Source organism: Apus apus, chromosome 5, assembly GCF_020740795.1.
Source record: "Apus apus isolate bApuApu2 chromosome 5, bApuApu2.pri.cur, whole genome shotgun sequence".
Classification (NCBI taxonomy): Eukaryota; Metazoa; Chordata; class Aves; order Apodiformes; family Apodidae; genus Apus; species Apus apus.
Window position 1 is genome coordinate 23,009,569 of NC_067286.1, and position 18,962 is coordinate 23,028,530.

General features: G+C 51.9%; 1 protein-coding gene across 2 annotated transcripts in view; it reads right to left on the minus strand.

Annotated features, from left to right (window-relative positions):
- Nucleotides 1–18,962, minus strand: part of ALX4 (ALX homeobox 4) — a 40,185-nt gene that overhangs the window by 4,679 nt on the left and 16,544 nt on the right. For both annotated transcript variants that reach the window (XM_051621248.1, XM_051621249.1), the window contains exons 2-3: nucleotides 7,926–8,236; nucleotides 481–609 (exon numbers count right to left, since the gene is read on the minus strand). In XM_051621248.1, coding sequence (XP_051477208.1) covers nucleotides 481–609; nucleotides 7,926–8,236 — 440 coding nt within the window. The remainder of the gene's footprint in view (nucleotides 1–480; nucleotides 610–7,925; nucleotides 8,237–18,962) is intronic.

The following is an 18,962-nucleotide window of genomic DNA, read 5'->3' on the forward strand; positions in this document are numbered from 1 at the left end:
ATACTTTTTTTCCAGCTTGCTGAAGTAGGGGCATGGAAACCCAGGCAGGGCAACAGGAAGCTTTCCAAGGAACTGCTTGTTTAAAGCCTTAAATAGCCTTCAGGACCTTTTCTAAATCAGTGGGAAGGCAGTGGGGAGCAGCAGATGTGACGGAGAAGGACAGTGTACTAGGATGTGCTGGAGCAGGGTGACCCTTGCCCAGAAGGGTGGCTGCACTATGTCACACATTTGTGCCTGCTTTAGAGATGGCTGCACTGGGCCAGGGAATGAGGGAGCTGGGCAGGACACCCAGCTAAATAATTCCTGGCCCTTCAGTGTCTGCTAATAGAACTCCAACCCTAGTGCTCCTGCAGCCTTGCCTGAGGGCCAGTGGATGAACTGGAGGAGCAAAGTGTCTCCTGGAGGGGACTGTGAGCAGAGGTGGTATGTCCAACAGGCATCGGGACAGACAGACCAGGGGGGCAGAGGGGATGTGCTCACCTGGGCGTAGTTCTCAGCACGGGTGAGCAGGGGCAGCTCGTAGGCAGTGGAGAAGTGGGTCCGGACCTGCTGCATCTGGCCAAACCGCTCTCGCTTGCGCCACTTTGCTCGTCGGTTCTGAAACCACACCTGGGGAGGGGGTGACAGGGGGCTGTGAACAGAGGGGGCTGGCAGTGGCTGAGTGCCCACTGGCACACAGAGCTTGCTGGGGGGGTGGATGAGTGTGGCATGAGGATAGGGTTCTTCTCTGCTCACAAGTTCCTTTGGGAACAGCAGTCCTGCCTAGCATCCCCAGGGGGACTGGGACCAGCCTGCACTCCCAGACTAGGAGTATCCCAGACAGAAGGTGATGCTGAACTTTTGATGTCCCACCTCTCTGCAGACATTCACAGCTCTTGCCTCCTGTGGCCTGGTTTGGCCTGGGATAACCCCTGTTCCTTGTGGCTCTAATCAGCACTACGCAGGCACTGCCTGCAGCTCTCGTGCCATCAGCCAGTCTCAGACGAGAAGTGCCAGTAAGCCCCAGAGTGCTGCTACCAGGCTGAAACCTGCTGGGCTAGGGCTTTCCCCAGGCCTAATCCTGCTGTGATAGTGCCCTTGGCTGAAAGCTTGCATGTCTCATTGAACTCTTATTTTTCTTAACTGTTAAAAAAGAACATGTGGAATATCCCTTCCCTTCTTAGCTGCAGGAAAGGACAAGTGCCCTCTACAGTTACATGTTCTTTGCTTTACATGGAGTTTTCTTTGCATGGTTGCAGCTCTTCTTCATTGTACTGCTCAGATCCCTTGAAGGCAGAGGAAAGACCAAAACACTGTTTCTGCTCTTATTTTTACTGGCTTGACATCAGTGTGGATTATTGCACTGTTGTCAGCACCATTGCTCCTGATTTGCATCAGCATGAGAGAGATCAGAGCCTGGCCTAGTGTCTTCAAAGCCTCTTGAAACTTGTGAGTCAGGGAAAGACATCAATCAAGAGCTGCTTTGAAGGCACTGAGAGATGCAGGCGATCACCAGGGGCTGAGTTGTGCAGGTCACGCCAGTGCATGAAAGGAGCAGTCCAAGAGCTGCTGGGTTCTGCTTCGAGTTTTACGTGGAGTGTCATGGAGGGGGGGGCACCTCTAACGAGCAGCTTGGCTGTGCCTGTGCCCAGCCATGGGGCAGCTCTGCAGGCACTTGGAAAAACCAGACCCTGGCACCCTTTGAAGGACAACAGTGGGGTGAGCCGGGCAGTCAGCACAGGAGAGGGCGGCAGGCCGGCTTTTGGGAGGCATTTGCAGCCTGCATCAGCACAGCTAGAAGCTGCTACAGGGAGAGACAGGCCCGAGGGTCTGTAGTTTTTGGTCTGAGACAACCTTACTTATGCTGGAAGCGTCATTTCAGGCTCTCCTGCTTCAGTTTCCCCCTCCCCACCAAGCAAGCAGCCCAACGTAGCCTCTCGCAGCTCTGTTGGTGGCCAGCCCTGTGGCGCGAGGGCCTGGCCAGGAGCTGTGGTCTGCATGGTGCGGGGAGCAGAAGGTGCAGCACCTGGGCATCTCCTCCCCACGGGGGCTGCTGGTGGTCTGAGACACAGTCGCCCGCACCGCTGTCACGGCAGTGCCCCTGGTATGGGCCATCCACGAGCCAGCCAGACTAACCACAGCCAAAGCAGCAACCTGCTAGTAACACCCCACCCGGTTCAAAAACCCTATGAGGATTTTCAGAGGGTGCAAAAAGCACCAGCAGAAAGGTCCTAGCATTATCCCAGCTGAGCACATGCTGCACACGAGAAGCGTCCTACTGGAGCAGGTTTGATGCCCGAGGCATCTGTCTGCTTTTCTTCTACCTCTTCTTGGCACAGCCGCTCCAGCCCAGCTGCAGGCCAGTCCCAGGGCTGGCCCAGATCATGCCGCTTTGATCTGCAGATTCAAAGCTAGCGGTGGTGACCTGGTTCCTCCTCAGGCGGAGGAGGCCCTGCTGTGCACAGGGGGTGGAGAGCAGGTAGGGAGCAGAGCACGGGCTGTGTGCACGGCTGGGGCAAACATATGCCTGGCATATGCGGCCATTCCCCGGGCTGGCGAAAGCAGTGGCCGGCCTGCCTGCCATCCCGGCCCGCCCGCCATCCCAGCCCGCACCGGCGCTGCCACCTCCCGAGCCCCGCAGCAGCGCCTGGCTCTGCACCGCAACCTTGGAAGCCGTCAGTGCAGGGTGGGCACAGGCAGCTTCCCCCAGCCTGCTGGAGCCACGGGGAGGTTTCCCAGGGCCGGCTGAGGTGAAGCCGGGGGTCCAGCACAGGCTTTTTCCTTGCTGCTCCTCATTTGCACGTTTGCTTGGACTGGTATTGGCAGAGCAAAACTGTTCCAACTGGCAGTTCTCAATTTGCAATCCCCGTGTGGCTGGTGGGCTGGGAAGCTGTGGCAAACCATTGCAACTGGGCTGAAAGGATAAGTGTCCTCAGTCCAAGGGCTGGTGCCAGGGCCACTGGAGATGCTCCAAGTGCCGGCAGTGAGCCGCTGCTCCAAAACACTTGCAACAAGGTGTGGACCAGTTTTTAAAGTTCTTCTTTCTCTTCTTATTCAAATCCCTTTAGGCTGTTTGATACTTGCAGTCAGGTTTCTGCAGGCCCCTGCAGTGCTCCAGGGAGGACAGAGCAGGCAGGGCAATGCATAATGCAAAGATGTCAGCAAAAAAACAACTAATCCTAAGGATTTCCTGGCTTTCCCCAGTGTTAGAAGGCACTTGCTTATAAACAACAAATCTAAAAAACAAGTCCATTTTCCACAGTCCACCTTTAGTCAAGAGAAGCGGTGAGGGGACTGGGGTGTGACTGGAGGCTGCAGCAGTCGGTGCAGGGTGCCCTCTGGGGTCAGTGAGCAGTCCTTGGTGCAGGCATTAGCAGTCACTGTGGGCTGCATCTCAGTGTTAGAATTAGAGTGGGAGTGTAGGGGAATGTCATGTATCTGACTCCTGCAGACAATGCTTTGATAGGCCCTGATGTACCAAATCAGTCCTATAAAAATCTAAGAAACAGAAGATGTTTCATGTCTCCATAAACATTCAGCCATGTGCTGGTACCTAAATCCATATGCATGCACAGCTGATGTGCTGGGGGGGCTGGGGGGTGTGGGGTGGAGAGGCCTGGAACAGCCTGAGACAAAGAAAGCAGGAGGCTCCTGCTTGCTGTCTCGCTTCTGCTCCTCTGGCGCCCAGCCAGTGCTGCTGGTCTGCCCCTGCCACCAAGCCCCAGGTCTCCCCCACACGACACGGGTGGATGGGCTGAGCTGGGACCTCACCCAGGCCCCCTGGCCATGGAGGGATATTGAGGACTGCATTGCTGCATTCATCCTTCCTCCAAGTTTACAAAAAAGATGATTTCCCCTCCCTCCTACCAGCCATGCCCAGCGATGGAGGGTGAGGCTGGCCTCTGCACCTGTGGTGCTGGGCTGGTGGCAGCCACAGGGCCAGATGCAGCCACCCCACGCCCTGTGCTCATGGCCCCCTCACTGCATCACTGCCTGGCAGTGGGCAAGAGCTGCCCACCACATTCAAGCCTCATGTGCTGCTCCTGCTCATGCAGTCTCCTGGCAGCCTCACAGCATCTGTTCTGCCCGTCTCTGTCCCTCTGGCCTCTGTGCTCTCCTCCCTCTGCTCAGTCTCCATCTGTGTGTATGTCTGCCTGTCTCTCTCCAGGACTCCATCCCTCTGCCACAGGCCAGTCTGTCTCCCCTCTTCCTGGAGATGGCCACCAGCCCTTTGCTTTCCAGCCTGCAAGAACAGAGCCAGAATTCATCCTTGAGCACTGAAACTGGACACCATTTTATCAGTGGCCTGGAATGGGAAATTGGAGCCTGGGATGAGAGAATTGAATAACTTGAGCTTGTTTTCATTTCATGTTTAATTTCCTGCAGGCTTAGCTCAGTCTTTCCGCTCCTTCCACCAGCCTCCCAGGGTTTTATGGGGGAAAAGGGATCAAGATATATTACTTCTTGCTTTGCTTTTCTCTTTTTTTTTTTTTCCAAGGCAGTGATTTTGCTACAGCAGTTTGACATTTCCCTCTCACTTTCATGCCCCCCGACGCATCACAGGGTCACTGCCAAAAACATTTCATTAGGAGTTCCAGCAGTCATAAGGCTGGCTCTGAGGGGGACTGGCAGAGGGCTTCTATTCCCTGGTGGCAATCCCTCCTTCTAGTCCCATCTCTTTTTCCTCTGCCACAGGGCAGACCAGGAGGCAAAGGTACTCACAGCCCAAGAGAGGTGAGCAGCCGGAGATGGGCTTGGGGATGTGTATGTGTGTGTCTGCATGCAAGGAGAAAGAGCAGTGTGTCATGTGTCTACCATGTTTCTGCCACCACCTCAGACATCTGCTGCAGCCCTGGATGGGCTGCAAGAAGCACAGGCAGTTGCTGGTACAGAGCAGGAGCTCTTTCTGGGGCTCCTCAACCCCATCCATGGAAGAGAAGGGGGAAGGAATGGGCTGTGCATGCTTAGAATCTACATGAACACATTGCCCACTGTCCACTCCTGCAGGTTTGTTTTTGAGCTCTAACAGCCTCTTCCTGGATGGGTGCCTCTGCCTCGGTGCAGGACTTAGGCATGGCTCTAGCTCTGGAAAACAGGGATGTGCAGTAGCTGAATAGCACTTGGCAACAAGGGACCAGGCCGCAGGGAATAGGCAGGGAAAACATTGCATTGCGTCACTGGGGGAATTAGTTTTGATGTTGGTGGGCACCAGTACTGATAGCTGGAAACCCAGGCAGTCAGAGAAAGGAGAGGGGCCAGGCTGCAGGATGCCACTGCTCTACAGACAGCATGGACCTCCCAATGCCCGCTGCTGGCACGAGCTCTTCTCCAGGCACTCAGATCTCTGGCAGCTATTTTACTAATGAAGCGTGAGCTTGGGAAAGGGATGGAAAAAAACAGAGCTGCCACTTGCTTGTCTGGGCTCCACATCTGCTCCTGCCTGCAATGTGGTGGCTGGTTGCGCTCCCCAGGGAGCCAAGCCTGGCCAGAGGGGATGACCTCCAGCCAAAAGCTGGCTCAGCCATGGGAGGGAGCATCACACCCCAAACCCACTGCGTGCCTCGCCTTCCTGCCGCTCTGCTTTGCTTAGTTCAGCCTTGCAGGCAGCTGAAGCTGACCTCCAGTAAATTATCCCAGGACACTTGCTATCCCTTAGAAGACTGTACCTTCCTTGGGAGAGGGACTGTTGAGCTGTGGTGTTGCCACCACTGTGCCAAGGCTGAACAGCTCACAAGCTGGCAGCCCCAGCCCCTTGGAAACCCACATGAAGCACCCAGCACCTCGGGTGCCTCTGAGTCTGCCCAGCCAACACATGCAGTGTTCTGCATGGGATGGCTGGTTCTTACTCTCCAGTGAAAGGGAGTCTGCATTTCTACTGATGGCATAGCAGCCCTTCATCACCAGGCAGTGGCTGGGTGCCAGCTCACAGCCCAAGGGATGGGGACCTTCCCATCAGGGCTGGGGGAATGAGTGAAATGCCAAGTGCTCACCCCTTTCAGCCCAGGGTAAGTGCTTGAGCAGCCAGGCTACTTAGAGGAGACTCTCAGCCACTCTGCTGCACGAGCCCTATCATTGCCATCCCAAGGGAGAGGTGCAAGCTGGTGGTCACAAGAGGAGAGAGGCTGTTCTGAGATGCCCATGGCAGTGGCTGCTGGGGCACTCATCCCAGGGCAGGGTGAAACCCACAGGCTGCACTCTGCCTCTGCCAGATTTCCTCCTGGCTGCCTGAGGAGGTGCATCTGGCCTTGGTGTTATCCAGTGGTAAAGTAGGGAAAAAAGCCCCGAGATCATGGGTCACATGTAATGAACTTGTGGATTTCATCTGCCATGCCTGCCCTGGCTCTGCTAGACAGCCCCTACATGCTGGCTGGGATATACTAGCTGCACCCCCTGGCTCAGAGGTGAGCAGGAGGAGCTCTCCACCTTCCAGCAGCACCTCATTCTCATTCCTGAGCACAAGAAATTTCATGTGCAGTAGGTAACCTGAAGCTGTGCCTGGGCTCCCGGAAGACCTCACACAAGTGTCAGCACTTGTGGTGTATCCCTGGGAAGTCAAGGGATGTGTCCAGTGGCAGAAGAGCAGAGCTAGTGTTTGTAGTGCTGCTGTCCTCTGTCCACCCCCTGGTGCTCAGCATGCCGTGTGTGGGACCAACGGGAATCATGCTGCTTTCTACTGAAATGTGCCATGTCTGACCTGAAGAGAAACAGCTGTGGGGAAGAAGAGCACACCAGCCCTGTGCACCAGTTTAAGCAAATAGACAAGAAAAACCCTGCAGCTGGCTGAAACTGGAAGGAAACGCAGAGAGAAAAACGGACTTATGCAAGGATGCTGGCCTCACTGCTTCAACTGTTTGCAACAACTGCTTGTGGAGGTCAGAGCAGAGGGCAAGCCAGGCTGCCTGGGACCTGGAAGTCTTCCTGGTATAAGAGGATCATCAGAAGCCTCCACACACCAGCTATTCTCAATGCTAATGTAGGTCTGGGGGTGGTGAGCTGATAAATGCCCGCAGAACAAAGTCACAGGATTAGCTAGACTGGAGAAGGGGAGCCTGAGTTTCAGCGTGACCTCTGTTGGCCATCGAGGTGTGAGCTGTGGATGTCCACTCCAAGTGATGGTGCTTCTTTTTGCAAATGCTTCTGACCTCTGGCAGGTCTGCAGTTTAACCTGGACTCAGGGGGGAAAGCAGCATTCAGAGAATCATTCACTCCTTCAGTGTGGAGTGGTGAGTGTCCATTCAGAGCGTCCAGCTCTGCTGGAGCCCTGGGTTAGTTCAGGGGAGCTGGCTCTCGTATGGGTGGAGGTGGTGAGACTGCAGTGTGGCTGTTTGAATCTTCTGCTTCTCTCAAGATGGTGGGAGCACCTTTTTTTTTTTTTGCTCCAGATGACCAGGCTTCATGCAGTCTTAGTGCCTGCTTAACCAAGCAGGCAGCAACAGCTGCTTCTCCTGTATCACCTCATACTGTCTGGTACTAAAAGTCCTGGTCGCTTCCACATCCCACCTTGACAGAAAGAGCTGTGGGTAAAAGCTTGCTCTCACTCAGCCTAATGAACCTGTGTCCCCTGACAAGCGTCCTGAAGGAAATAGTTTTGCTTATGGTGACAGTGAGGCTTACTGGCCTGCTGCCCCGCTAGCTGAAGGACAAGAGGCCTCTCTGTGAGCCCTGCAGCTCAGGACACCAGCCCAAATAAAGGAGCTGACGCTAGTGTCACACTTGGGTGTACCTCTCTGTCCTGTCCTTGTGCCTGAGCTACAGGAGAGCTGTGCTAGCCTGCAGCACAGGCACTGGGCAGGGCTCGGCTGCCTTCAGGCTGTGGTGGGGCTGCAGGTGACCTCAGGCACAGCAAGGGACAACAAATTTGCAGGGCTCATTTTCATGCCCCAGAGAGCAGGGGCTTGTTTGCAGCTTGGCCACCCCTTGCCCAGCCCCAGGGCATCCCCCATTACCTGTACACGAGCCTCGGTGAGGTCTGTCCTCATGGCTAGCTGCTCCCTGGCATAGACGTCTGGGTAGTGGGTCTTCTGGAAGACCTTCTCCAGCTCCTCCAGCTGGTAACTAGTGAAGGTGGTGCGGTTCCTCCGCTTTTTGCCCTTGTTGCTCTCTGAGTCAGCCTTGTCCATGGGGCTGGGGAGGTCTGTGCTGGCCCTGTCCTGGGGAACTTTCACCCCAGGCTCCTTCACGCTGAGGTAGCTGCTGTCCATTCCCGAAGGGTCGGAGCTCGGCTGCAAGTCAGCCTCTCCCAAATTGCTCTCCTTACCTATTTGGGTGGGAGGGTGGGAAGGGGAGAAGAGGGCAGGTTTGAGCAGGTTGGGGAGGAGGAGAGAGAGAGAAGGAAACAGATGTAAATCTTTCCACCCATTAATTGGTTCACCACTCTAGCCATGGCAGTTGGGTGGCAGTCCCCAAATGCAGGTGGAGAAGCTGACACCACCCTGGGCAGGGGCAGAGGAGGGAGGCAAAGCAGGGAGCTGCCCTGAGTGGGCACAGGAAAGCTGCTGCCCTGAGTGGGCACAGGAAAGCTGCTGGCCTTGGCCTTAGGGGCTGCTGGAGCTCAGCTCAGGGGTGGCACAGGTGTCTGGCCTGGCTGTATTCAAGGAAGGTGGCAGCTGTTATGCCATGGGGGGCTGATCACAGCCCACAGATGCCAGCACAGCTGGGGAAGGGGAGGTTGGGGCAAGCTCTGCCAGCTCCTCCCTGTCCACAAACACAGCACGCTCACATGCATGCACCCCAGTGAGACCCTCCTTCACCCTTCCACCACCCACAGTGGGACTGAACCCCATAGAGCATAAATTCCTTGGTCCTTGCCACAGGAGAGGTCTCCAAGGATAGAGGGACAGAAACCCAGGCTTCAGAGGATGGTCCACAGTCACCAGCACATCCATGCTCCCCTGCTGAATACTGGAGTAGAAAACCAGGGGCACACAGCAGCCATATGTGGTGCTCAGTGGGACCTGTTTTCTGCTCATGCGTCTCCAGACAACAGTGGTGTGTCAGCAGGGGTGCTCCTGACTGACACCCACAGAGCTTTCTGCAAGGACTTGCACTGCTTTCAGCAAAGAAGCTATGAGCAGTGCTTAGTGCCAAGGAGAAGGCTGATGTAAGACATCTATGGAAGCCTCAGCCTGTGCACAGGGCAGAGAGGAATGAGAGGAGTCTGACAGCAGCCTGGGAGGCTGCTCCTGCCTGACTGCCCTGAGCAATTAATAATTAATAGCCCATGACATCTCCAGCAGGATGGTGAAGCAGGAGGTGAATGTTTCAACCACTGCAGTGAGCTGATTCCTCTCTGAGGGTAAGCACCTACAAGTGAAACCACGTGTACTTGCCCTCAGGTACAGGCAAAGGGTGCTGTGATGGGGTGTCCTGCCCACCTCCTGCCTCCAGCAACAGTGCTGTCCCTATAATTAGCAAGACCATTGCCAAGCCAGCAGGATCCTAGTGGGGATCCAGTGGCATGTGGAGCCTCTGATAAGTGGCCATGGCTCTTCCTTGCCTGCTGCCACTGCTCTGTGGACTGTCCCCAGATCAGAAAAAGAGGGATTTGTGTGAGCAATTGGCCCACCCAGCATGTGCCATGCAGCCAAGGGTCACATGTGCCCACATTTCTAGCTGGGATCTTTGGACACAAAACATGGTAGCCCTATTGCAGGTTTTAACCTTGAGCTGCTACACTCAGCTCCTAAAGGTCCAGAAAGGAAAGGGTGCAGTGACACTTCCAATCTGAGCTGTCCTTACCAAGTCAAGATCATGCCATCTGGCTGATCCCTTTTTTTAAATTTCACGTTAGCCTATTTTTAAATGTTCTCAGTCCCGGATCAGTCTTTCTGGGAAAGAGCTCCACCATCTAGTTATGTCCCCACCAGGAGATTTCCTTTAGTAGTGTCATATCCGTGGTCATTAATGGCAGCTCAGGCATCTTAGCTCATGTGTTTGAAAATCCCCACTTTTTCCAGCATTACTCCCTCATTACAACATTCTGCTACTTAATTCACTGTATATTTACAGTTTAGCCCTTTGTGAAAAGCTTTGTCACGGCTTCACAGCCAAAAGCCTGTGAACAAGGTTGTGAGAAGATATACATATCCTCACCCTTTTCTCACTCTCACAGCTGAAACACTGGATTTAGCTGGATGAGAACAGGAGGATAAAATGTAGCTGTCACCCTTGGGCACAAGGGCAGGGAAGGCCCAGGTTTAAGCTTGGAAGGATGAGCTACAAAAGGATTTGAGAAAAAAATTGCCCAGTTAGTAGAGAGGAATCAAGGGCAGGACTGAGGGAAGGCACCAGAGACACAGGAGCTACCTGCCACTACCACCTGACTGCATTTTCAGATTTCTTGCTTTCTCTGATACTGTTCCTGCAGGTTTTGGTGGAGCTCCACGTAAAGCTCAGCAAAGCCTAACGTTGATAATCTTAGCTCTCTTTGCTTTGATCCTTTGGAACATTTTGTCAAGGTGTATACTCCCTGGGTGCTGAGGCTGGTGTCCAGGCCAGTGGCTGCCACCCTGCCTGACTCTGCACCTGCACTGTCCAAGGACTGAGCTGCTTGGCCACTCCTTGGGGATGCAGGTGGACAGGCCCATCTGAAATGTGCTTGGGCAGTGGCCTGCCCCACAGCCTGGGTAAGTTGTGTGCTATGGCCACGATATTTATCATTTTGAAAAGTAATGATAATAAAACCATTCCAGAAAGTTTGCAGCAACTGACTGTCACCCATGAGAGTCAGTAGAGATGGAGAAATAAATAAATGGAAGTATTCCAGGAAGTTTTTCCTCCTTTCTTCCTTTTTTTATTATGTCAGGAAGCTCAGTACATTTTCTCCTGTCTTTGTGCTGGCTGCTTCCCTTACTCCCAGGTCTCCCTGCAACTCCAGAGCAGTAGATGCAAGACCTGAGGCCTTTCCTTGGGAGCTCGTCTGTCATTTCTTAATGTGGAGGAGGCTCAGCTGGCTGGGGAAGGGTCTATACAAACACACATGCATGCAGGAAGGCTCTAGGTCTGACATAATTTCATTGACTGCACAGCTCAAACTGTGGCCAGGAGCTGGGCCCAGGGCTTTCAGCAGTGGTAGTTGCCTCTGACACAAGCCATCACCCAGAAGGAGCATGTGGCCATCCCCACAGCACACACGGCAGGTGCCCCAAGCCTACCTGCCACCAGCCCAGGGCCCTCCTTGCCAGCTCAGCCACGCTGCTCTCACCTTCCTGTTCTGCAGCAGCCACGGGCTCCTTCACCTCCAGCCCCTGCAGGCCCTGGTAGGGATGAGCTGTCTCTGTGAGAGGGGCAGAGAGAGTGGGATGAAGGGCAGGAGGCAGGGAGCATGGACACGCATGGCACGTAGGAAGGGGATGATGTGCATCCACCCTCAGCTGAGCATCCAGAGGAGTGACTCTCATTCCCTAGGAACAGGCTCCCTGACCACAAAACAGTCATACTAACTGCTGAAGGGAAACGAATTGCATACATCTGCATATGGATATGCCCAGACTTCCTGTAACTGGAGCTGGCCTCAAAGTTTCAGTCCAAAGTTTAGGGTGTCTGTTTCTAATCAAACCTAGATAGACCTTGAGTTACATATTGTGAAGCTCTCCATGACAAGGAGGTAATGTGAGTATCACCGCACCCTTACAAGCCTGACAGGACTGCTTGGTGCCTCCTTCACTACTTATTACTCCATCCTTGCCCTCATAGCAGTAGAATGAGGCTATTTTCTAGCTTCCCACACTGATACCCTGCTCTCCCTTGGCTGCCAGCTAGACCATCAGCACTTCCAAGACCTTCCCTGAGTCACCCTGTATCAGTTGCCAATGAGCAGGGACAGCCCAGGACGGCTGGGCACATGGGCCCCCATCATCAAGCTGTGCCTCTTCAGGCAGGAGAGCTGTCTGCATCCCAGCTCTCCTGGAAGGGAAATACCTTTCCAGTCTCCCTGTGCCTGTACTGGGAACCCCATGGAGGTGCAATGTGGTGTAGGAAATACAGACCATGCTGTATGCATGGCCATGCAGTGAGTCCCTGAGATGTCCAGGCAGCACACCACTCTGCTGACACCCTTGCTAGAGGGAACAGGCATTTTAAACACACCATCACAACACGTGGATTCACAACTTGCATTTTTATTTTTTTTTCCCCCCTGAAGTGTGCGATTCTGGGAGGGTGATGAAGTAAAACCTCTATGTACAAGCTTAACTATGAAATGTAATTTAGTGCAACCTCAGCCTGGTGTATCCACATGGCAAGGAAGTGTGGGATGTGTCAAATACACAACTTTGGGCTCAGCTTGAAATGATAGCACATACATACATGACAAACGATGAGTCTTCACTGTTAGATTCCTTTAAGACTCCTTCACATAGATCCTGTGATCATGGCCCCACAGCTAAAGGGGTTGGAAGATGGCTACACAGCTGACAAAACCCAGGGTCTCAGGCAGCACAGGGCTGGTTCCCCCAGGCTCCGGGCAAAGCAGCCTTGGTGTTGCTAGTCCACCTCTCTGGCAGTGTCTCATTTGAGCCACTGTGGTCTCAGTGAGGAGCCCTGTGCTACCCCAGCCCCACTCTGGGGGTAGCCTGGGATGCCTGGAACACCTACACAGCAGCTCACACTCAGATGCTGCCTGCCAGTGGCGTGGGTGGCAAGTGGCTGTGCCAGATGGCCTCTCTGCTCCCACACAAAGTGGCATAGGGGCCTTCTGCCTTCCCACCCAGGTGTGGGCAAAGGAATTTTCTCCCCTGCCCATCCCCAGATCCCTATGGTCTTCTACACTGCCCATTTCATCGTGTACCTCCCTGCCAGCACAGCTGTGGTCTGACTCTTACTTTTCATAAAAATGATGCTTTTTTAAAAAACAAACAAACCAAGACAAAACCAACACCAAAACCTTTTGTGCAGAATCTTAAGAAGGCTTTTAATATCCAGTTCTGGCTTGTAATGTCATTCTCTCAATACTTGCTTAAATACCAGTGCTAAAATTTTGCCTAGATGGAGTTTGGGCAGTGTATTCTGCACTTCTTACCAAGGAAGATTTGCACTGCAGCCCAACCAGCACACCTCCAGGACTTGGCCAGCAGCAGTAACCTTATCTGCTCCTTATGGTCGTGTCTTAACACATGCTGAAGCCATTATACTCGTTCCTGAGTTGTCTGTTGCAGCCTTCTGCCTCCTTGCCTGTCATTGCAGCCTAGAGGTCAGCACGGGGCTATCATTTAAAAAATATCCACATTTTGGGTTATGTAGGGTGAAACAGAAGGGCTGGATTTTAGACATACAAAAGCCCAAATCTTTAGGTTTATTTCTGTTCAGGGAGTGAGCTCTCTTGCAGCCTGCAGGTGTAGAGAAGAGTTTGAAGATGGAGAGACGACCCAGAATTTTGTGACTGAATCTGGCATCACTGATTTTATTAGCAATGATCAGATACTCAATCATTACTAATTACAGACAGGGCAAATTCCTATAAAAAAGCCTATTCATAGAAGGATGAAAGGGTGAGAGGAGTGTTTCTTTCTACTGTGCTTCTCCTGACCACACCTAGGGCCCCTCTCTTCAAGAAGAGGCTTGTTTTTCTGAGCAGAACAGACAGCCCGAGCAACACCAAAGCCAGGAGAAGAAAAATCTCAAAAACTTCTGTTCCTGAAGGGCAGTCTGGGGACAAAGGCAAAGGTGCCACACAGCACTGGTGGGTCCACAGGCCTTTGGTGGTCTTGCAGCCAGTGTATAATGTAAGTTTATGGCTCTGTCTCCACTCTGTGCCTCAGAGATGCTTCTTTGGGAGTCAAAACCACCTCAGGTCTGGCTGCACTTAGACCCTCTTGTGCCTGGCTGGTTATGTTCCCCTTGAGTAAATCACTGGGACAGACAGCTTGATAAACATTTAACTCCAGTACTGCTGAGAAGCTAAGGTCACAGAAGCCTGGGGAACGTATGTGTGTGTGTTTCCACATGTGTGCTATTTGTTTGTGAAAGTTGCTGTTCCTCTTGGGTTTTTTTCTGCACTAGCTTTTTTCCTCCATACAAACATCTGTTTTCAAGGGCACGTGTTGCTTTATTGCCTGATTAGCTGAATTCACACACCCTGTGGCTACTTGGGTAGAGCTCAGCACCATCTGTATAAATGCAACATGCGCTCCTTGCTCCTCTTTCATGTTATTTAAAGGACACCAAAAAACCTGGCTTTTATATAAACAAATCAGTTCTGAAAATTCCACATAGAAGCCGTGGCTAGAGCAAAAAGGCACAATTGATGCCCCAAGTCCTTTTTCATGTGGCATGTTCTTTTGACAGTAGGAAATAGCCAACTAGCAAATTCTGAAGGCTCAAAAATGCTTCTAGCAACCTGCTGTAATTGCAGCTCCCATAATGTGATACAGGAAAAGAGAAAGAGCAAGAAAATGTACTGCCTTTGCCTCCATGGGGAGCAAAAGAAACTGCTGTAATGGCTTCTTCACTACTAAATGTGAAAGGAGATCAATGTTTACCGAATTATTCTGAGGCAAGGGATCGTGGCTCTCCCTGAGGAACCCATGAATTTCTTAGCGATCTGTGTCTCTCTTAACACCTGAAGGTCTTCAGTGCCTTGGAGATGTGCTCTGCCAGGATCTGCCACAAGATGGCTTTCCAAGTGACAGCGGAGGGAGGTGACAGTCAGCTCTGTGCAGCTCAGTGGCAGAAGATGCCACACAGGGAGCCCCAGGCGTAGGTTAGTCTGCTACAGGTTTTCAGTATGCCAGGCTACGTGCAAGGTCCTGCTTGAAAGTGTGACAGTCAAGATGGGTCAGCTACTGCATTCTAATAGCCACCTATTACCTCTGAACGGATATATTACCAGTGCTTGTCTGCCAAGGAAGATGGCTGAGGTATGCAAGGATCAGATCCGGGCTTGAAAGGGCTTCCAGTTCTCCTTTAGCCCTGAATTTGATACCTTTTGGATAAACAGTCTGCTCCTTCCAAAGCAAACAGCATTGTCTTGCCATGGCTGTGGTCAGCTGAGGGTCTTGGCTTTTCTCAAGTCCCTCAGAGCCAGATATGAACACCTAAATGCTCTGAAGACCTGGCTCAATGCTGAATAAGACAAATTATGAGAGCTCATAAATAATTTTTAAAAACTAAAATCTCTATCACTAACATAGGACAAAGTATTGAATGGGATCATCTTGGTCACAGACTCATATAAACAGGCCAACAGTGATTTATTGGGAGTTAATTTCAAAAGGGTCCACAGACCCTTGGTGGGTGCCCCCTCCCTGGAAGTGTTCAAGGCCAGTTTGGATGAGGCTTTGAGCAACCTAGGCTAGTGAGAGGTATTGCATTGCAGAGGGGTTGGACTAGATGATCTTTGAGGTCCCTTCCAGCCCAAACCTTTCTAGGTTTTATGATTCCATGATGACCCTTGAGTAAATGAAAGGCAGAATAGGCAGTTGTTTACTGAAGACTTCCATTCTCCACAGACAACCACTATAGGCAGCTTGGGGTTTTGCATGCCCTGATGTACTGACCCATCATGCAGCTTCTGTTGCACTCCTGTCTGAGCTGAGTGGCACTAACTGGCTGTCAGCACCTGGGACAACATCTGCCCCATCTGCCTGTCTGCCTTACTTTAGGATCATCCAGCTCTCTAAAGATTGGGTTTCCTTGAGAAAATCCAGCTATAACAAGGATTTCCTCCCTTGTTTGGAAATGATGGCCAGCAGCATTACATGAGGATAGGGTTTAAGGTAGCCAGGACTCTACTCCATCCCTGCTCTGAGGCCCTATAAAGTCAGTCCCTATACCTCCAGTAGGGAAAGGTAAGTGCTGGGGAACTCTGGGGCTGATGGCAGGCAGTGCCAGTGGAAACACTGCGGGTGGTTCAGATGTGAGTGATAGGTAAGGGTGGTGCAGTGCTTAGGTCTAGAGCATAAACCACCTTTTGAGATGCAGATTTATGTATTCATCTTAACCTCATCCATGGCTTTGGTCACTGTAAGGATCTGAAAAGACCCCTTGCCTGAGCACTGCAAGACAAAAGGGAGGTCTTCACTGCAAATTGTCATGTTCTCCAGAGCTTTCCCCTGCAACCAGTCACCACCTCCCTCTTCCCCACAACACACTCCAGACAATTCCCCTGCAATTCCTATCCAGGGCTGGGTGCTGGATGGGCAGGGCATCCCCTCCATCAGGGCAAGAGAGAGGCACAAGGCACCCATGCAACCATCCACAATCTCAAGGTGTGTTGCCTTCCACGTTAACTGCACTCCAAGCAGAGCACCACCAGCTATTGCATGTGACAACAGATATACAACGGCCAGTAAGACAGAGGAGAGCAGGGGACCCTCCTTGCTGCTGGTGGGCAGGGTTGGTGAGGCAAAACTGCCTGACGGGGGTTGAGCCTTGCTCTACTGTCTGGCTGTGGCACAGCTGAGTTCCCTGCTGCCAGCATGGAGAGTGATTCACCCCATCCTATGTGTCTGTGCCTGCATGGACAGCATTTGTGCGGCCTGTCGGTCCGTCTGTCCATCAGCCTGTCTCACTCTGCATTCTTCTGTCTGTCTACTTTGCAAAAGGAGCCTCTTCACAGCAGAGGCAGCAATGCATTGCTGAAGTTCAGCTGCCTCCCAGAGGTGACTTCCACTTGCCTGTTCTGTGCTGCTGGTATCAGGACTGGAGCTGCAGACTGAAATAACGGGCAGAGCGGAGGGACAGGAGCAGGCTGATTAGAGCCATTTTGTCATAAGCTGAGCAAGAGCTCAGCTGCCTCTGCATTATGGAGTTCTGTTTCAAATTAGTGACAGACAAACTTCAAAAGACTTGCAGGCACTGTCCGGAGAGGCATCTGAGCAGGCTCTGCCTGGCTGAAGCAGCCAGCCTGCAGCCCTCAGCCAGCAAAGCTCAGCAGCACGTGTCCCTGTGCTACCCTTATGCTTCAAGTGAAGCATTATTTACTTCAGACAGCCAGTGAGACAAGCCCCAACAAATGCACCCAGCACTGCTCCTGTGCTGCTTCTCCTGCTTCCCAATTTGGGCCCCCAGGTGCCCCTGTGAAGAGCTGGGGACTCAGAGTCTGGATGAGATGCTGCAGCAGCCCCATTGGTACTCAAGTACAGTGTGTCTCAGGGGGATCTGGGTGCTACCATTTTCACTTGGAAAGTAGTGATGGAAAAGCTGAAGCAAAACCAGAAACACCCAAAGTTGGCTGAACCTCACTGAGCCACAGAAAGGGTTGAGTTTAAACACTGGGCCAAAGTTTGGGCCAAGTTCTTTAGAAAAATAGTTCTGCTGTTTTTCAGTTTTATAAAGCTGATTAGCAAAGAAAGGCCCAGATGATGGAAGAAAAATATTCAGCTTTCCCCAAACATGCCCGTTCTTGGGAGCACAGCTAAAACTTATTTCCATTCTGACTGCACATTGCAAAACTCAAGGCCAGTCAGGTCTGGGAATTGCTAATGTTCCTAAAATTGCTAGGCTTTTAGAAGTACTCCAGAAAAAAAAAATTAGGTTTCTGGCTACCAAAACCACCAATTCACAGTCACTGGGGCTGGGTGACAGGCTGGCATCAGCTTTTCCTGGCAGAGAGAGAGGGCAGCAAAGTCACAAACTGAAGCAAGAAGCAGCACAACCAAACTGGGAACTTGCCAACCAGGAACAAAGACAAAATCGCTAACAGCAAACCTGACAGGGACAGGCTATTTCCCCCAAACTCTACACCCCTCTTTGCTCCATTGCTCAGGTCACCCACTGCAAAAAATCTCCCTGCTGTGGGGTGAGGAGATGGGGACAGTGCTGCAGTCCCATGGGGTTTTCCTGGTGAGGAGACACTGGTGCCCAGGGAGAGGGGGAAGCCTGGAGTTCTGACAGACAGTCTGAGGGCACTGGCCATGCCTGCTAGTCAGGGGCTGTTGTCTTTGGTCCCCATGAGCCACTCATGCAGTACAGGGAGTGCATGGTCCCCTCAAGGTCTCACTGACCAGGAGAGCTATTCTGAGGTACTGGGGAGCATTGCTGTGCTGCGTGGCCTGGCCATGAACCACAGCATGTCTATGCTATAGCTAGGGAGAAAGGGCAAGGAAAGAAAAATCCATTTAAGACTGACCTGCCTGGAACCTCCAATTGCCCCTTACACAATCTAAACAAGTATTTCTTTAAATTGCTCAGAACGCCCCAGTCTTCATGTATGTACCCCCAAAGAGTGTCATAAAATGTCTACAAAAAGGACTCCGTCAACCTCTGCTGCACTGAATTTAGAGGAACATATTTCAGCTCTAGTTAAACTGAAGTTAAATGAACTCTTGGCCTCTGTAGGATCCCTCCAGCCTCTGCAGGAGCTGGTCCTCCCTTGCCCTCGCCTGGCTCCAGGTCTACTGCTCCCATCTGCACTGAAAAGCAGCCACCAAGGCAGGGAACCATCAGCACCGCTCCAGGCTCTGGTGGGAACCCACCAGAAGTGACAGGTGCTGTTGTGCTTGGGGAAATTCTGGGAAACCTTGCTTGCTTCACAGTTTAAATGCAATGCTTTCTTTATTAAAAAAAGATAAATAGTGCAGTTCAATAATCTCCTCTTGATGATGTTTTGCTGGCTTATCAAGGAGTAAAAACAGTACTACATGACTTGGCCAGTTACTCTCATGAGATATTTGTGCAAGAGCCCAAGCATATGGGCCCAAGCCCATACAAAGGGATGAAAATTATTTACAGAAGCAGTAAGGCAAAGGTTTATTGATAATGAGCCACTAAGAGGAAATGGGATGAAAGTGCCTAAGATTCCTCTCGTAAATGAATAATAAATAGTATTCACAGCTAGCAACTTACGTTTTTCATTTTGAGTTGAGAATACCAAGATGTGGTGCAAATGACAGTTATTAAGGAAAAAAAAATATCCATTAGATGGTACTGAACAAGAAAAACATCCACAGAAATGTTCTCTTATTTGCAAAGGGGGAGTAGTGAATTGCTCAAAGGGTAAACTGCTCTTGTCAAGTAATTCAGAGCGCTAGGCACTCCAAGGCCTG